The 17,390-nt window shown below is 40.2% G+C and overlaps 1 protein-coding gene across 10 annotated transcripts in view; it reads left to right on the plus strand.

Moving 5' to 3' along the window:
• Window positions 1-17,390, plus strand: part of si:dkey-166d12.2 (rap1 GTPase-activating protein 1) — a 317,261-nt gene that overhangs the window by 249,350 nt on the left and 50,521 nt on the right. For all 10 annotated transcript variants that reach the window (XM_034165796.1, XM_034165789.1, XM_034165821.1 and 7 more), the window contains 3 exons: window positions 5,412-5,567; window positions 14,656-14,727; window positions 14,810-14,896. In XM_034165796.1, the coding sequence (XP_034021687.1) occupies window positions 5,412-5,567; window positions 14,656-14,727; window positions 14,810-14,896 (315 nt within the window). The remainder of the gene's footprint in view (window positions 1-5,411; window positions 5,568-14,655; window positions 14,728-14,809; window positions 14,897-17,390) is intronic.

Genomic DNA, 17,390 nt, shown 5'->3' on the forward strand with positions numbered 1-17,390 from the left:
GTTGTGAGAAGCTGCTCATTTACATAGAGCTTAAATTCAGACCTGAATGTGTTGCTGATAGTGTGTGCCTCTGAAAGATATTTGTTGTAGCTGTTGACTTACCTCACCTTTTCCATCCTTCACAGAGTCAGTTTGTCGTATCCACCTGGGGGGTGTTCGGCGGTGAGTCTGGGTCCAGAAGCATCGGGCTTTGATCCATTTGGGCGCTGGAGAGCGCGCCGTCCTTCACCTCGCCAGACAAACCGCACATTTATGTTGTACACAATTATTGCACAGAACGGAAATAAATGTTTTGTTTTTGGAACCGCTTTCTGGTTATTTTAGCGCTGGGTTCAGTCAGACGCTGGTCCGCTCCTCAACCCGCGTCTGCACATAACAATTCCTTTGCAATGCAGCAATATGCTCCAAGATGGTATCCATTTTGCGTTTGAGTTCAAGAATTCACGCAGTCTGAGATTATACGGCATTGCCTAACTCATTAATCATGACGGACAGATGAGGGGATGACATTCTGGCAGCAGCTGTCTTGCTAATAGTCCTGTGGGTCAGGGCAGTGCACAAACCAATCAGCGCCAAACCTCCCAACTTAAAAGCAAATAGAAATAAATCCTCAACGTCTTCCACAGAGAGTGGAGCCAAGCATGCCACTCTCCATTTCTCTCAGGCGTCAAGAGCATAGCCCGCTGGGTAGGTTCCATCAGGGCACGCAGGGTCCCCGAGCCCTGATTTCCTTGTCAAAAGAATGGTGTCAATAGCATTGAGAGACCCATGGTTCATCCAAATCTTAATTTGAAGAACTCACAGTCTGGTGAAGCTGGGAGTTTGAAAGTTGGATCAGAGATAAAGAACAGCAAGGAGGAGAGGAGAGGGGAGGAATGTGACCGTCCTTGCCAGAGTCCCAAGCAATAATAAAACTACATTACAACAATGCACAAAAACGACGTGACATATGTGTTTTTCCTTTTCAAGAGGCATTTTTTGGAGAGGTGCAACTTATACTAAGCTATGACGTTTACCCTGGAAAATACAGGCGTTCTCTTGTTCTGACAGTTGCATTTTGAGAAGGCAGTGCAATGTTCAGATTTATTGATGATAGTGAGAATTTGTGACAGCACTTTGAAGTGTTTCAATACTTTTAAAACCACTATGTGACAGCTAACGGATGAAAACAATGCAATAATCAGCTCTGGATTAAATAAAAGCACAAATCGCTTCTGCATATGTTGGAATCTTGAAATATTGACTGAATAAAATGACAGATGACCACAGATGTTAAATTATGTAGTTGTGTAACAAGGCAGTAAGACAATTGTTAAAATTAGGGCCCTTTTTCATTTTAGCCAACATTTTAGTAAATGCCAAAATTTGTGAACAATGATCAGAATTACTATGTAATTATTATATAGCCTCTACAGACATATTTGATGAACCCATATATTAATTCATGTAAGTCCCTTTGGCTGCTCCCTTGTTTTCACTCGGGGTTGCCACAGCAGATCCAAGATGGATTTGCATGTTGAGTTAGCAAAGGTTTTGCATTGGATGTCCTTTCTGACGCAACTCCATGCATATTATGTGGAGAATGGGCGGGGTATTATTCATAATATCTGTAATTTGTATTAAAACAAACTTGTGAAATAGTAGGCTAGAAAATCTAATGAAGGTTGCTCCTAAAGAGGTGCTGTAACTGTTTCAATATATTTGTAATTTATTAAACAATCATGAAATGTAGGGTAGGGTTTTAAATTTAAATATTTATACCCAAACACCAACACTTGAGAACCCGTGTCTTCAGTAAACTAGGGCATCATAGATTAGTAGTGCAGGTTGATGTATGTTCTTGGAATTGTTACTAAGCTAACAAGTATAGGCACTATACCTGTCCATACCAATATGGACATCTGGGTTTGAGTCCTGTTCCGACCATGTGTGTGTGTGTCCATGGGCAAGATGCTTCATCTGCATTGTCCCGGTCTCCTCAGCCTGGGAAGTACTATATCAATCAATCAATCAATTTTATTTATATAGCGCCAAATCACAACAAACAGTTGCCCCAAGGCACTTTATATTGTAAGGCAAGGCCATACAATAATTACGTAAAAACCCCAACGGTCAAAACGACCCCCTGTGAGCAAGCACTCGGCAACAGTGGGAATACACTATACACTAGTCTATTGTATATACTATACAATAGACTGGCATTCCATCCACTTCACACTATGGAATCTGGGAACGAACACTGGGAATAACAGGCCTCATAACCTATATAGACGTATGAGGGGTGATTGAGAAGTTTTGAGCCTGACCCAGAAAAAGTAGGATGTGGTTCTCCATCTTTTGCATTCTGAGAAACCAACATTCCTCTGCATTGCACCCAGTGAATCAAAATTGCACACATTCTCAAGAAATGTTGGGTTCTCAGAATGCAAAAGATACTACTTTTTCTGGCTTTGTCAGGCTCAAAACCTCTCAATTGCCCCTCATACTTCCATTCTTCTGAACATGCAGAGGTTTAACGAGTATGAGTGTTCCACTGACTATTTTTCTGATCAGATTTGTATCTGTAATTTGCTGAAAAACGATTTAACTAAATTGACAGTATTTGGGCTCATTTTGAAGGTGAGCTGTGGTGAGCAAAAAAACAAACAAGGCTTCTCAGACCAAACCTAAAACATAATACACAGCTCCACTGACAACCTTAACTGACTTTCCAAAGTTTTCCCATGTACTCATACAACTACTTAATATTTCTGGCACAGTAATGCCTGCCATGATTTCAGCAGAAGCTGACATGTTGCCAGGACCTGAAACAGATGGAGGATTGATGTCTGAACAAACAGAATGTCTTAAAGACAGAAGCTATAAAGTAACTGGTGAATAATTAGCCCTCAATCCCACAGTAAATATTTACGCTCATATACTGTGCATGCAATTTGTCACCCTTTGGGTCACTTTTTATGAGCACCAGTTAACACCATAGATAATATCAGCAGGTGTCAAATGTCTTGTTGAATGGTTGTAATTGCCAGATGACTTGCAGATTGTATTGGTTTGCATCAGATCCGGGGTCTGGTGTTTTATTTTTACATTTACTGCACATGTTACGTTTGCATTATCAACATTTTTGAGATTTCTATTTATCTTTAAATTATTTGTAAAGTCTAGAGTGTGGGACCTGATTTCCAATCAGTTACCTGTCTTTGTATTTGACATTTTCTGCCTCCATCCAGCGAGCTGAAAATGTCTACCAGCATTGACTGGGGAAATACTGTGTAACGGACAGTATCCCATCCAGCAAGAGCTATTGCCCATCGGCTGTCTGACAGCACCGAATCTGTGGATTATCACTGGCGTCTTTGGTCTTAGGGCATATATAAGGGCCCCTTCACACATAGTGCGAATATGTACAACTCAAGGTGACTCACAGCAGTAGAGCTCGTATGAGCACACCACGACACATCGCGCCGATGAGCAGGGGTGCACGATGCCGGTGCGATGGTTCACGTATGCAACGGTGTCTTTCAAGCAGGAACACAGTGGGAGAAGGTGCATCTGCTTGCACTGTGTTCCATGGGACGAGGTGCACCACATCGCGCCTCTGATGTGCAGGAAAATAAAATAAAAACCAGCTGTATAATTAGTGAATATCACTGGGTTGATATAAATAATACATACAAGGGTACGCGATACAGAACCCCACGGTTAAATAACCCTGGCTAAATAAAAAGAAACAAATGCCATGGGATTCAAACCCACACACTCTGATTACCAGACGGAAACTTTACCACTGTCTTGTACCAGGAGCATGAAATGGCTAAAATTAACAAGGAGATAAACGTACAACGTACAGCCTACAACTGCTTGAGAGGGTTTCATGGGTTCTCACAGTGCACACTTTGTCTTTCAGCCACTGGTGTGCGCAAATACGAGTAGTTGTAGCAACAGGTGCACAAGGCGTTAGAGGCAGCTACGATTCCACGTTTTGCATATGATTCCTGTTTCATGCGCACTTTATGGGCAAATCATCCAAATTCGCACTATGTGTGAAGGGGCCCTAAGATGTGCTTCCTCTTCTTCTAGTAGATACTGACATGAATACTGAGTTGGACCCAGATGCATGACGTGCACAGCAGTTGTGGTTTTACATTTGTATTTGTTCTAAAAAGACATCCAAAATGTGAGCATTGCAATAATTTTATTTATATAAATATTCAATCTTTACACTACTCAAAAGTAAATTACTGCTGCTGCATTACACTTACATATAGTAGCATGTCAAAATGCCAGAAAGGCCACAATGCACTTAAGAATAAGAACAAATAGATTGATTTTCAGAGGAATATAAGTTAGTTATTCCCTTAGTTTTATTTTATTTTTTTTCATTCTTATATCAGGAATACTGTGTTGAACCCGAAAGCTCACTCATTCACTCACTCACTCACTCAACTCTTCAACCGCTTACTCCAATTAAGGGTCACGGGGGGCTGGATCCTATCCCAGTAGTCATAGGGTGTGAGCCGTGTTACACGCTGGACAGGATGTCAGTCTGTCGCAGGGCCACATACAGACAAACAAACACATTCACACCCGCAAAAGCCCAGAGGTGGGAATTGATCCCATGACCTTCTTGTTGTGAGGCAACAGTGCTAACCACTGTGCTGCCCCCAGAAAGCACAATGCACTGCAATTGCAGTTTTAGACCATTACCAATTTTAAAACCACAAGACAGGAATCCAGAATGTGACTGCACTGTTCTGAAGATGTTGGGGATGACAAAAAAAAAACAAAAAAATACAAGCAAAAAAGCTAAACCCAATGATGAATCCAGAGTGAAATGCACATCAACTACAAGACCATGACTAGACCTTAAAAACTGGCCGCGCAAACCAGTAGCAGGACAGGGAATTCCTTGAGGTGAAATGTATGACACACTGCTCGAGTACATACATTCCTTTTACTTGGGGTTGCAACAGCAAATTTGATATGGTTCTGCTTGGTGACTTGGTCCAACTTTTATGCCAGATGCATAAATCAGAAGGGAGCACGCAAGGCATTGAACTAGAGACATTTCGTTAGAAGGGAGCACGCAAGGCATTGAACTAGAGACATTTCATTTATGATGTAACTGTGCTAATTGCTTGGACCACGATGCTGCACAATCACTCTTTAGCGAGTATGTGCTATTTATGTGTTTTTACATATAACTGTCACATGAGTTAATGTATGTTGTGCTGTGTATTAAATCCACAATCCAGAACAAATACAAGATAGAATAAAAACATTTTGGTTCTTATATTTGCATCGTACATCTGCTGATTGATACCCACTTCTTCATTAGTCTTCTGTTTGTGATAGTAAAGGGATATTTCATATGATTCTGCTGTTGTCCATGTTTCCTGTGTGCCATCCAGCTGCAGAGGAAGAGACACATAGGAAACGACATCGTCGCCATTGTGTTCCAGGAGGAGAACACACCGTTTGTACCTGACATGATCCAGTCAAACTTCCTGCATGCTTACGTGGTGGTGCAAGTAGAGAACGCATGTACGGTCAATGTCACCTACAAGGTAGGGTCCAAGGACAAAAAAAAAAATCAACAAAAATATAAACGCAACACTTTTGGTTTTGCTCCCATTTTGTATGAGATGAACTCAACGATCTAAAACTTTTTCCACATACACTATCACCATTTCCCTCAAATACTGTGCACAGACCAGTCTAAATCTGTGATAGTGAGCACTTCTCCTTTGCTGAGATAATCCATCCCACCTCACAGGTGTGCCATATCAAGATGCTGATTAGACACCATGATTAGTGCACAGGTGTGCCTTAGACTGCCCACAATAAAAGGCCACTCTGAAAGGTGCAGTTTTGTTTTATTGGGGGGGATACCAGTCAGTATCTGCTGTGACCACCATTTGCCTCATGCAGTGCAACACATCTCCTTCGCATCATCCGTGAAGAGAACACCTCTCCAACGTGCCAAACGGCAGCAAATGTGAGCATTTGCCCACTCAAATCGGTTACGACGACGAACTGCAGTCGGGTCGAGACCCCGATGAGGACAACGAGCATGCAGATGAGCTTCCCTGAGACAGTTTCTGACAGTTTGTGCAGAAATTCTTTGGTTATGCAAACCTATTGTTTCAGCAGCTGTGCGAGTGGCTGGTCTCAGACGATCTTGGAGGTGAACATGCTGGATGTGGAGGTCCTGGGCTGGTGTGGTTACACGTGGTCTGCGGTTGTGAGGCTGGTTGGATGTACTGCCAAATTCTCTGAAACGCCTTTGGAGACGGCTTATGGTAGAGAAATGAACATTCAATACACGAGCAACAGTTCTGGTTGACATTCTGCTGTCAGCATGCCAATTGCACGCTCCTTCAAAGCTTGCGACATCTGTGGCATTGTGCTGTGTGATAAAACTGCACCTTTCAGAGTGGCCTTTTATTGTGGGCAGTCTAAGGCACACCTGTGCACTAATCATGGTGTCTAATCAGCATCTTGATATGGCACACCTGTGAGGTGGGATGGATTATCTCAACAAAGGAGAATTGCTCACTATCACAGATTTAGAGTGGTTTGTGAACAATATTTGAGAGAAATGGTGATATTGTATATGTGGAAAAAGTTTTAGGTCTTTGAGTTCATCTCATACAAAATGGGAGCAAAACCAAAAGTGTTGCGTTTATATTTTTGTTGAGTATATATATATATATATAAATAGCAATAATAAATAAATATAAAATTCACTGTCAGTCAAGATTAGGGTTGGAGGATTTGATCCCCAGTTGGTTCTAGTTCAAGATACTGAACCCCAAAATGTCTCAGAGTTGAAGTACATAACCACCAGTCATAGTGCAGCAGATAACTGAAACAATCGTGCAAATGGTGATACAAGCACCAAAGTTGGCACAAATACTCCTTAGACATTACTCTTTTCAAAAAACCGAGTGGCCACTTCAATTTTCAATAGGCGGCCAGTTAGGGGTCAATTGAAGAATTACACAGAGGTCAAAATTAAAAATGCTCAAATCATTTAGAAAACTGCACCACATTATTTGTCTTATTTTAAAGATTCCAAAAAGATATAGTTTGGACTATATATGACTGAATGATCAGGAGCTATGGGGTAAAAACAACAAAAATGGTGACAAAGGTCAGTTTCAGTTTGTACAGGGGTCAAAAGTTAAAGTTCCTTCCGCTTTAGTAAAAAGTGATGCAAATTATTGGTTGAGCTAATAGGATTAATAAATGGAATAGTTTTGATTGTGTTGAATGTTTGGTCTCCAAAGTAAAGGTCAAACAAGGTCAACGTCTATTGGATTCTATGACATGTGACATATGTTACCCTGTAACATAATAACTAAGCATGATACATGGTCCAAACTATTCCTTTTTAAAACTCTGTTAACTCAACTAATAATTTGCATAATTTTTTACCAAAATTGGAGCAACTTTAACTTTTGACCCCTGTACAAAGTGAAACTGACCTTTGTCACCATTTTTGCTGTTTTTACCCCATAACTCCTGATCATTCAGTCATAGATAGTCCAAACTATACCTTTTTGGAATCTTTACAGTCATACAAATAATGTGGTGTAGTTTTCAAAATGATTTGAGCATTTTTTAATTTTGACCCCTGTGTAATTCTTCAATTGACCCCTACTTGGCTGCCTATTGAAAATTCAAGTGGCCAGTCGGTTTTTTCAAATGAGTAATGTCTAAGGAGTATTTGTGCCAACCTTGGTGCTTGTATCACCATTTGCATGATTTTGCTCTAAATATTCTCTTAGCTGCTGCACTATCACTGAGACCACAAAGAATAAAGAAGAATAAGAGGCATGTTATGATACAATTTCAATTTATTCATTTTATATAGCGCCAAATCACAACAGGGTCACCTCAAGGTGCTTCACACAAAACAATTCACAAAACAAAATAAAATGAATTAAAAGATTTTAAAAAAGGCACAGTAAAAGACTTTAAAAAGCACAGTAAAATAGTAAAAAAGTAAAAAGCATAGTAACATACTACGCCAATATGCTAGCCATAGGAAAGGGAAAATAAGTGAGTCTTAAGTCTGGACTTGAAAGTCTCTACAGAATCTGACTATTTTATTGATGCAGGGGGATGATTCCACAGAACAGGGGCACGATAAGTGAAAGCTCTGTGACCCGCAGACTTTTTATTCACCTTAGGGGACACAAAAAAGTCCTGCGAACACAAAGCCCGGGCTGGTACGTAGGGTTTAATTAGATCAGCTAGGTAGGGAGGTGCCAGTCCATGAACAATTTTATAGGCTAGTAGCAGAACCTTAAAATTCGATCTCACAGAGACAGGAAGCCAGTGAAGAGATGCCAAAATGGTTGTAATGTGGTCAAACTTTCTGCTTCATGTCAAAAGTCTGGCAGCAGCATTTTGAACCATTTGGAGAGCCCTAATGCTGGACTGTGGTAAACCAGAAAATAGAACATTGCAGTAGTCCAAACTAGAAGAGACAAACACATGGATCAGAGTTTCTGTCATGTCCCGGCCGTTTCCAGGCTTCAACCCATATGTCCCTTCTTCATTTAGTTCTGTTCCTTTGGCATCAGCCTCGTTTTGTTAATTACCTTTTTCTTCATGTGGGTTTTTTTTTCCATGTTCTGATTTTTGCTTTGTCACTTTCTTCCTTTGTTACTTTTCACCTCAGTTATGTTTTAGTCTTGTTTTGTTATTGCCTCTTTCTTCACGTTTATTCAATGTTCTCATATTGCTTTGTCACTTTCTTTCTTTGTTACTTTACAGCTATGTTTTAGTTCCATTCTAGTTTATTCACAGTCTGTTTTTATGTTTCAGCATTTAGTGGTTGTTTGCTTATGTTACTGTTCTCTCTTCTGTTAAGTATTTGGGTATTTCTGGTTTTGGTTTTCAGTTTTGTTTTCTTGTAGTTCTTCTGTCTGTTCTAAGTAGGTTTATTGTATTATTTCCCATGATTCACTTATCACGTTCTTGTATGCTTTTCAGTTTTGATCTAGTTAGGGTGGTGTTCATGGTTTTCTTTGTACTATCTCTTATTGTCATGTTTGTATCTAATCACCTTTCTCTTGCTCCTGCTTGTCAGTCTCTCATTGTTTCCACAGTCTTTTCCGGATCACTGCACTCTCTGTTCCGCACCTGCACTTTGTCCTCTGTCAGCCACGCCCCTTCATCTGTCATTCTCTTGCCCATTTGTCACCGCCCTTCTGCATCATTGGCCTCTTAGCTGTCACCTGACCACGCCCCCCTTTCCAGGCCTTTCCTCCTCCACGTGCACCTCATTTCCTGATTAACACCTGTCCCTATTTAACCTGCGTCTGTTCACTTCTTCCCCGCTCGTTCATTGATTCACTCACTTACCAGCCTCTTGTGTCGTTCTTGTTTTGCCTAGCCTTGTTTTTGGACTCTGTTTTGTGTTCTGGATCCTGTTTTTTGCCTCTGCTCTGACATACCTGTTTGCTCGTGTTTTGACCTTGCTTGTTCTTTGGACCACGTCTTTAGCTTAATCCTTGTCAAGTACTTTTGCTCCGTGGACTGCCTTGCTGTTAACGATCCCTGGCCTGAATAAACCACCCTTTAAGTATATTTCCTTTTGTCGAGCCTGCATTTGTGTCCTGCCCTCGTCCAGTCCTGACAGTTTCAGCATCAGCCATAGACAGGATGGAACATATCTTTACTATATTTCGCATATGGAAGAAAGCAGTCCTCATAATATCTCTAATATGGAGGTCAAAGGACAACGTAGGATCAAAAATTACCCTAAGGTTCCTCACTTTGTCAGTGTGATGTATGACACACGAGCATTAGCTGGTCAAATTGATGCCGATGTCTCAATGGACCAAGAACCATCATTTCAGCCTTATCAGAGTTTAAAAGTAGGAAGTTACTAGACAGCCAGCTTCTCACTGATGCAAGTCAATCTTCTAAGAATTGTATGTGAATGAAATTACCAGCAGTTATCGGCATGTACAATTGAGTATCATCAGCATAGCAGTGAAAGGCAATCCCAAAATGCTGCAGTATATGCCCAAGGGGTGCTATATAAAGGGAGAAAAGCAGGGGGCCTAAGACAGATCCCTGTGGAACCCCAAATTTCATGCCACTAAGGTTAGAGGTAGTGTTACTGTATAAAACACAGTGAGAACGACTGGACAGGTATGATGTGAACCATGCAGGGGCACTTCCAGTAATCCCAAATGATTCTCCAATAAAATATGATGATCCACAGTATCAAGCTCTTTATTCCATCCTGTTGCTTTAAATGCAAAGAACCTAATGCTTTCCTTGACTTTTTACTCCAGACTCTAGTCTCCTGTAGATACCTGTCAAAGTAATAGTCACAAGTTTGAAGGAAATCTGTCCAGCTATGGTTGAGTTATCTTGTCCACAGATGCACACACGCAATACCCTGCTAGCGCTGCTTCAACAATCAAATCGAATCAAATCAATTTTATTTATATAGCACCAAATCACAACAAACAGTTGCCCCAAGGTGCCTTATATTGTAAGGCAAGGCCATACAATAATTACGAAAAAACCCCAATGGTCAAAACGACCCCCTGTGAGCAAGCACTTGGCAACAGTGGGAAGGAAAAACTCCCTTTTAACAGGAAGAAACCTCCAGCAGAACCAGGCTCAGGGAGGGGCAGTCTTCTGCTGGGACTGGTTGGGGCTGAGGGAGAGAACCAGGAAAAAGACATGCTGTGGAGGGGAGCAGAGATCAATCACTAATGATTAAATGCAGAGTGGTGCATACAGAGCAAAAAGAGAAAGAAACACTCAGTGCATCATGGGAACCCCCCAGCAGTCTAAGTCTATAGCAGCATAACTAAGGGATGGTTCAGGGTCACCTGATCCAGCCCTAACTATAAGCTTTAGCAAAAGGAAAGTTTTAAGCCTAATCTTAAAAGTAGAGAGGGTGTCTGTCTCCCTGATCTGAATTGGGAGCTGGTTCCACAGGAGAGGAGCCTGAAAGCTGAAGGCTCTGCCTCCCATTCTACGCTTACAAACCCTAGGAACTACAAGTAAGCCTGCAGTCTGAGAGCGAAGCGCTCTATTGGGGTGATATGGTACTATGAGGTCCCTAAGATAAGATGGGACCTGATTATTCAAAACCTTATAAGTAAGAAGAAGAATTTTAAATTCTATTCTAGAATTAACAGGAAGCCAATGAAGAGAGGCCAATATGGGTGAGATATGCTTTCTCCTTCTAGTCGCCGTTAGTACTCTAACTGCAGCATTTTGAATTAACTAAAGGCTTTTTAGGGAACTTTTAGGACAACCTGATAATAATGAATTACAATAGTCCAGCCTAGAGGAAATAAATGCATGAATTAGTTTTTAAGCATCACTCTGAGACAAGACCTTTCTGATTTTAGAGATATTGCGTAAATGCAAAAAAGCAGTCCTACATATTTGTTTAATATGCACATTGAATGACATATCCTGATCAAAAATGACTCCAAGATTTCTGACAGTATTACTAGAGGTCAGGGTAATGCTGTCCAGAGTAAGGATCTGGTTAGACACCATGTTTCTAAGATATGTGGGGCCAAGTACAATAACTTCAGTTTTATCTGAGTTTAAAAGCAGGAAATTAGAGGTCATCCATGTCTTTATGTCTGTAAGACAATCCTGCAGTTTAGCTAATTGGTGTGTGTCCTCTGGCTTTATGGATAGATAAAGCTGGGTATCATCTACGTAACAATGAAAATTTAAGCAATGCCGTCTAATAATACTGCCTAAGGGAAGCATGTATAAAGTGAATACAATTGGTCCTAGCACAGAACCTTGTGGAACTCCATAATTAACCTTAGTCTGTGAAGAAGATTCCCCATTTACATGAACAAATTATAATCTATTAGATAAATATGATTCAAACCACCGCAGCGCAGTGCCTTTAATACCTATGGCATGCTCTAATCTCTGTAATAAAATTTTATGGTCAACAGTATCAAAAGCAGCACTGAGGTCTAACAGAACAAGCACAGAGATGAGTCCACTGTCTGAGGCCATAAGAAGATCATTTGTAACCTTCACTAATGCTGTTTCTGTACTATGATGAATTCTAAAACCTGACTGAAACTCTTCAAATAGACCATTCCTCTGCAGATGATCAGTTAGCTGTTTTACAACTACCCTTTCAAGAATTTTGGAGAGAAAAGGAAGGTTGGAGATTGGCCTATAATTAGCTAAGATAGCTGGGTCAAGTGATGGCTTTTTAAGTAATGGTTTAATTACTGCCACCTTAAAAGCCTGTGGTACATAGCCAACTAATAAAGATAGATTGATCATATTTAAGATTGAAGCATTAAATAATGGTAGGGCTTCCTTGAGCAGCCTGGTAGGAATGGGGTCTAATAGACATGTTGATGGTTTGGATGAAGTAACTAATGAAAATAACTCAGACAGAACAATCTGAGAGAAAGAGTCTAACCAAATACTGGCATCACTGAAAGCAGCCAAAGATAACAATACGTCTTTGGGATGGTTATGAGTAATTTTTTCTCTAATAGTTAAAATTTTATTAGCAAAGAAAGTCATGAAGTCATTACTAGTTAAAGTTAAAGGAATACTCGGCTCAATAGAGCTCTGACTCTTTGTCAGCCTGGCTACAGTGCTGAAAAGAAACCTGGGGTTGTTCTTATTTTCTTCAATTAGTGATGAGTAGTAAGATGTCCTAGCTTTATGGAGGGCTTTTTTTAGAGCAACAGACTCTTTTTCCAGGCTAAGTGAAGATCATCTAAATTAGTGAGACGCCATTTCCTCTCCAACTTACGGGTTATCTGCTTTAAGCTACGAGTTTGTGAGTTATACCACGGAGTCAGACACTTCTGATTTAAAGCTCTCTTTTTCAGAGGAGCTACAGCATCCAAAGTTGTCTTCAGTGAGGATATAAAACTATTGACGAGATACTCTATCTCACTTACAGAGTTTAGGTAGCTACTCTGCACTGTGTTGGTATATGGCATTAGAGAACATAAAGAAGGAATCATATCCTTAAACCTAGTTACAGTGCTTTCTGAAAGACTTCTAGTGTAATGAAACTTATTCCCCACTGCTGGGTAGTACATCAGAGTAAATGTAAATGTTATTAAGAAATGATCAGACAGAAGGGAGTTTTCAGGGAATACTGTTAAGTCTTCAATTTCCATACCATAAGTAAGAACAAGATCTAAGATATGATTAAAGTGGTGGGTGGACTCATTTACATTTTGAGCAAAGCCAATTGAGTCTAATAATAGATTAAATCCAGTGTTGAGGCTGTCATTCTCAGCATCTGTGTGGATGTTAAAATTGCCCACTATAATTATCTTATCTGAGCTAAGCACTAAGTCAGACAAAAGGTCTGAACATTCACAGAGAAACTCACAGTAACGACCAGGTGGACGATAGATAATAACAAATAAAACTGGTTTTTGGGACTTCCAATTTGGATGGACAAGACTAAGAGTCAAGCTTTTAAATGAATTAAAGCTCTGTCTGGGTTTTTGATTAATTAATAAGCTGGAATGGAAGATTGCTGCTAATCCTCCGCCTCGGCCCGTGCTATGAGCGTTCTGGCAGTTAGTGTGACTCGGGGGTGTTGACTCATTTAAACTAACATATTCATCCTGCTGTAACCAGGTTTTTGTAAGGCAGAATAAATCAATATGTTGATCAATTATTATATCATTTACTAACAGGGACTTAGAAGAGAGATACCTAATGTTTAATAGACCACATTTAACTGTTTTAGTCTGTGGTGCAGTTGAAGATGCTATATTATTTTTTCTTTTTGAATTTTTATGCTTAAATAGATTTTTGCTGGTTATTGGTGGTCTGGGAGCAGGCACCCAACTTTTAGGACAACCTGATAATAATGAATTACAATAGTCCAGCCTAGAGGAAATAAATGCATGAATTAGTTTTTCAGCATCACTCTGAGACAAGACCTTTCTAATTTTAGAGATATTGCGCAAATGCAAAAAAGCAGTCCTACATATTTGTTTAATATGCGCTTTGAATGACATATCCTGATCAAAAATGACTCCAAGATTTCTCACAGTATTACTAGAGGTCAGGGTAATGCCATCCAGAGTAAGGATCTGGTTAGACACCATGTTTCTAAGATTTGTGGGGCCAAGTACAATAACTTCAGTTTTATCTGAGTTTAAAAGCAGGAAATTAGAGGTCATCCATGTCTTTATGTCTGTAAGACAATCCTGCAGTTTAGCTAATTGGTGTGTGTCCTCTGGCTTCATGGATAGATAAAGCTGGGTATCATCTGCGTAACAATGAAAATTTAAGCAATGCCGTCTAATAATACTGCCTAAGGGAAACATGTATAAAGTGAATAAAATTGGTCCTAGCACAGAACCTTGTGGAACTCCTTAATTAACCTTAGTTTGTGAAGAAGATTCCCCATTTACATGAACAAATTGTAATCTATTAGATAAATATGATTCAAACCACCGCAGCGCAGTGCCTTTAATACCTATGGCATGCTCTAATCTCTGTAATAAAATTTTATGGTGCCCAATGCGCATGATAACAAACAAACCAATTCAACACAAAACATCTCCTTGATAAACTGATCAGATATCACTGCACATCTTTTGTAGGCTTTGGTTATCTTAGAGCCGCTTTCTCCTTCAGGTATCTGTGACGGCACGAGATGATGTACCTTTCTTTGGACCTGCTCTGCCGGACCCCGCCATCTTTAAAAAGGTCAGTGGTCAAGCAAGCTAACCTCACAAACCATCACTCAGTGTTCCTTCTCATGCCTCTTCTGCCTGTTTGTCTCCACCAGGGCCAAGAGTTCCATGAGTTCCTTTTCACGAAGCTCATCAACGCAGAGTATGCCTGCTACAAGGCTGAGAAGTTTGCCAAGCTGGAGGTGAGCATGTGCATGTGTGCACTTCAGTGCTGTTTAAACACCGTAGGTGTGTGTCGTGCCGCTTCTCTTCCTCACATAAATTGATTTCCAGTGACTTACTTTAAATTTATGGTTGGCTCCCTCCACCCTTCTCAAACAACAATCCACCTCATGGATCCTTCATCCTGCTGGCTAACATCCTGAAGCACCGCAGTCATGTCATGTCATTTCTTTAGTGCCTCCTTCAGTCATTAAATTTAAATTATGACGATAACAAGCGGTTGTTAGACTTTTCCGCTGGCTTTCTCTAGCACATATTCACCAAGTCAAAAGAAGCCGTTCTATTGTTGTATGCTTTTCCAGTGCCCTGTGTCAGTACCCTCCCATGAAACTGTCAAAAGTGTGTCGTCATCATAGATGTATATATACTGGACAAAGCCTGCGTGATGTCTCCCTTAGGTTTACTATAGAGAGCTGGAACAGCTGGTGTAATGCCCATGTCTGGGTGCCGCGTCGCCATGTTGACAGCACTAACTTTGTTACATCATGATGATCCATAAATGGATAAAGAGGTGGAGCATGAATGGCTCTGTTGTTTGACAAAAGATGCATATTCAAGACAGCCCCAGCTAAGCTAACAGGCTAACCTCACTTCAGGTGTTTATGAAATCATACTCTTTGGGGACTGTGCAGTGGTTCTCATTGATTTGTTTTAGCATGGGCAGAAAAACTTGTGAGCCGCTTATTTTCTCAGTAATCATGCATTAAATGAACCTAATAGCTCAGGCTACCAATAGCTGCTAAAAGTGTAATGCCATTAGCATACATACAACATTAAATAAGATGAGAATTTCACTCAGCACAAATATTGCAGCAATGACATTTTTTATGATCCTTTAGGATGTTTCACCACAAGGCAAGCCATATTATTCCGTATGTTTGTAATAAAATGCTGAAAATGACAGACACAGCCCTCACAACAGCTAACAGTCGCTGTCAGTGAATATTGAGTTATGAATGTTATGAGAGGCGGAGACACTGTCACTCAAAGTGATGCAGCCCCTATTCAGTGATAACTTTATCGCTTAAAACATCTTAAACTAAGAATTTCGAAGAAGAAAAAATTCACAATTTTCATGAAGGGGAAAATTACCTATAAAGACCAAAACCGTTTTTTGTTCCAGGCTGTAAACATGTTTATTTCTGCTCTAAATTTGGACATTTTGACATGGACTTGATTGGGAACCTGCCCACTTTTGGAGCCAGCCCCAAGAGGCCAGTCAAAGAACTGCAACCTTTTCTTCTTCCGGGTGGGTTTCCCCTGAGACCGTCCAAGGTTACTGCTCTGTCGTCATCCACGCCACAAGCAAACTCCAGACATTCCCCATATTTCTTAATTGATGGTGAACATTGCTGATGTTAATGCAGAAATCTAACTTCTGAAAAGAACAGCAACTGTCAAAACAGTCGTGCTAATGGTTGCAAGCAGTAGAGGTACACATGACTATTTAGATTTAGAATCGATGAATTCGACTTAAGTTGTCAAAATCAGCCATGTAAAGCATCGTGGGTACAATCAGGATAAATAAAAACATCCGCACATTTACAGCTGTTTTAGTGGATCAGTGGTTCTTTTTACACCCTATGTCGCACGTGAAAATATAATGAAGTTTGGAAGAATAATGAGACAGATTTCCCAACTCACAGTTTGTGTGCAATGCAAAGGATTTTTGATCGGCCTTTAACAGGCAGCTATATATTTTAATAACAAAGAAATCGCTTCTATGTACCACACGTGGCACAGAACTACACCAAGCCCACGCAAGCATAAACACTGTCTTTTTGTACATAGCTTATGTCAAGTTAGTTTCACTGTTAATCTTAGCCTGCTGCCAAAAGAATTTAACGAGGTAGCCATCCAGGCACTTCTAAATTCAATTTATTTGGTTTACAGGACATAAAAAGTACAGTATTGCTGATTAAAACAATAAAATACTGACACAGTGCTCACCTTCATGTGAGTGCCAGTTAACAAGTTAAACTAGTAGCCACAAAGAGAAACATGATGTCCATACATGGCCAAAAACAGAAAGAAATACACAACAGAAAGTAAAACCAGAATTGATAGAATGCGTGGCTGGGGATGATACAAAAACTCTTCAGTTGCGCTGCAAATTACTGATGGCAGACGTCAAACTCTGTTCCAGAATGTTTCAAACCTATGAAACATCCACATTTTCAAACATTCTTCCCACATCTATATTAAAATAAAATCATCTAAATGATGCTAAGTGGGGCCTCCTTATGTTTCTAGTGAGGGAAGCTCCCAAGAGACCCATGAGAACTGATGTAGGTGTTGCTGAAGAAACGATGGTGGTACAAGTTATTTTATGGCACCACCACTCAGAGCTTCACTGTGGAGTGGAATAAAGAAAGATTTTCTTAATAATAAGAAGAAGGGAAATTTGCCAGAAGGCAAAGATGTCATAACCAATGAGTGTCTCAGTAAATACTG

The sequence above is a fragment of the Thalassophryne amazonica genome, chromosome 3 (assembly GCF_902500255.1).
Source record: "Thalassophryne amazonica chromosome 3, fThaAma1.1, whole genome shotgun sequence".
In the NCBI taxonomy this organism is placed as follows: Eukaryota; Metazoa; Chordata; class Actinopteri; order Batrachoidiformes; family Batrachoididae; genus Thalassophryne; species Thalassophryne amazonica.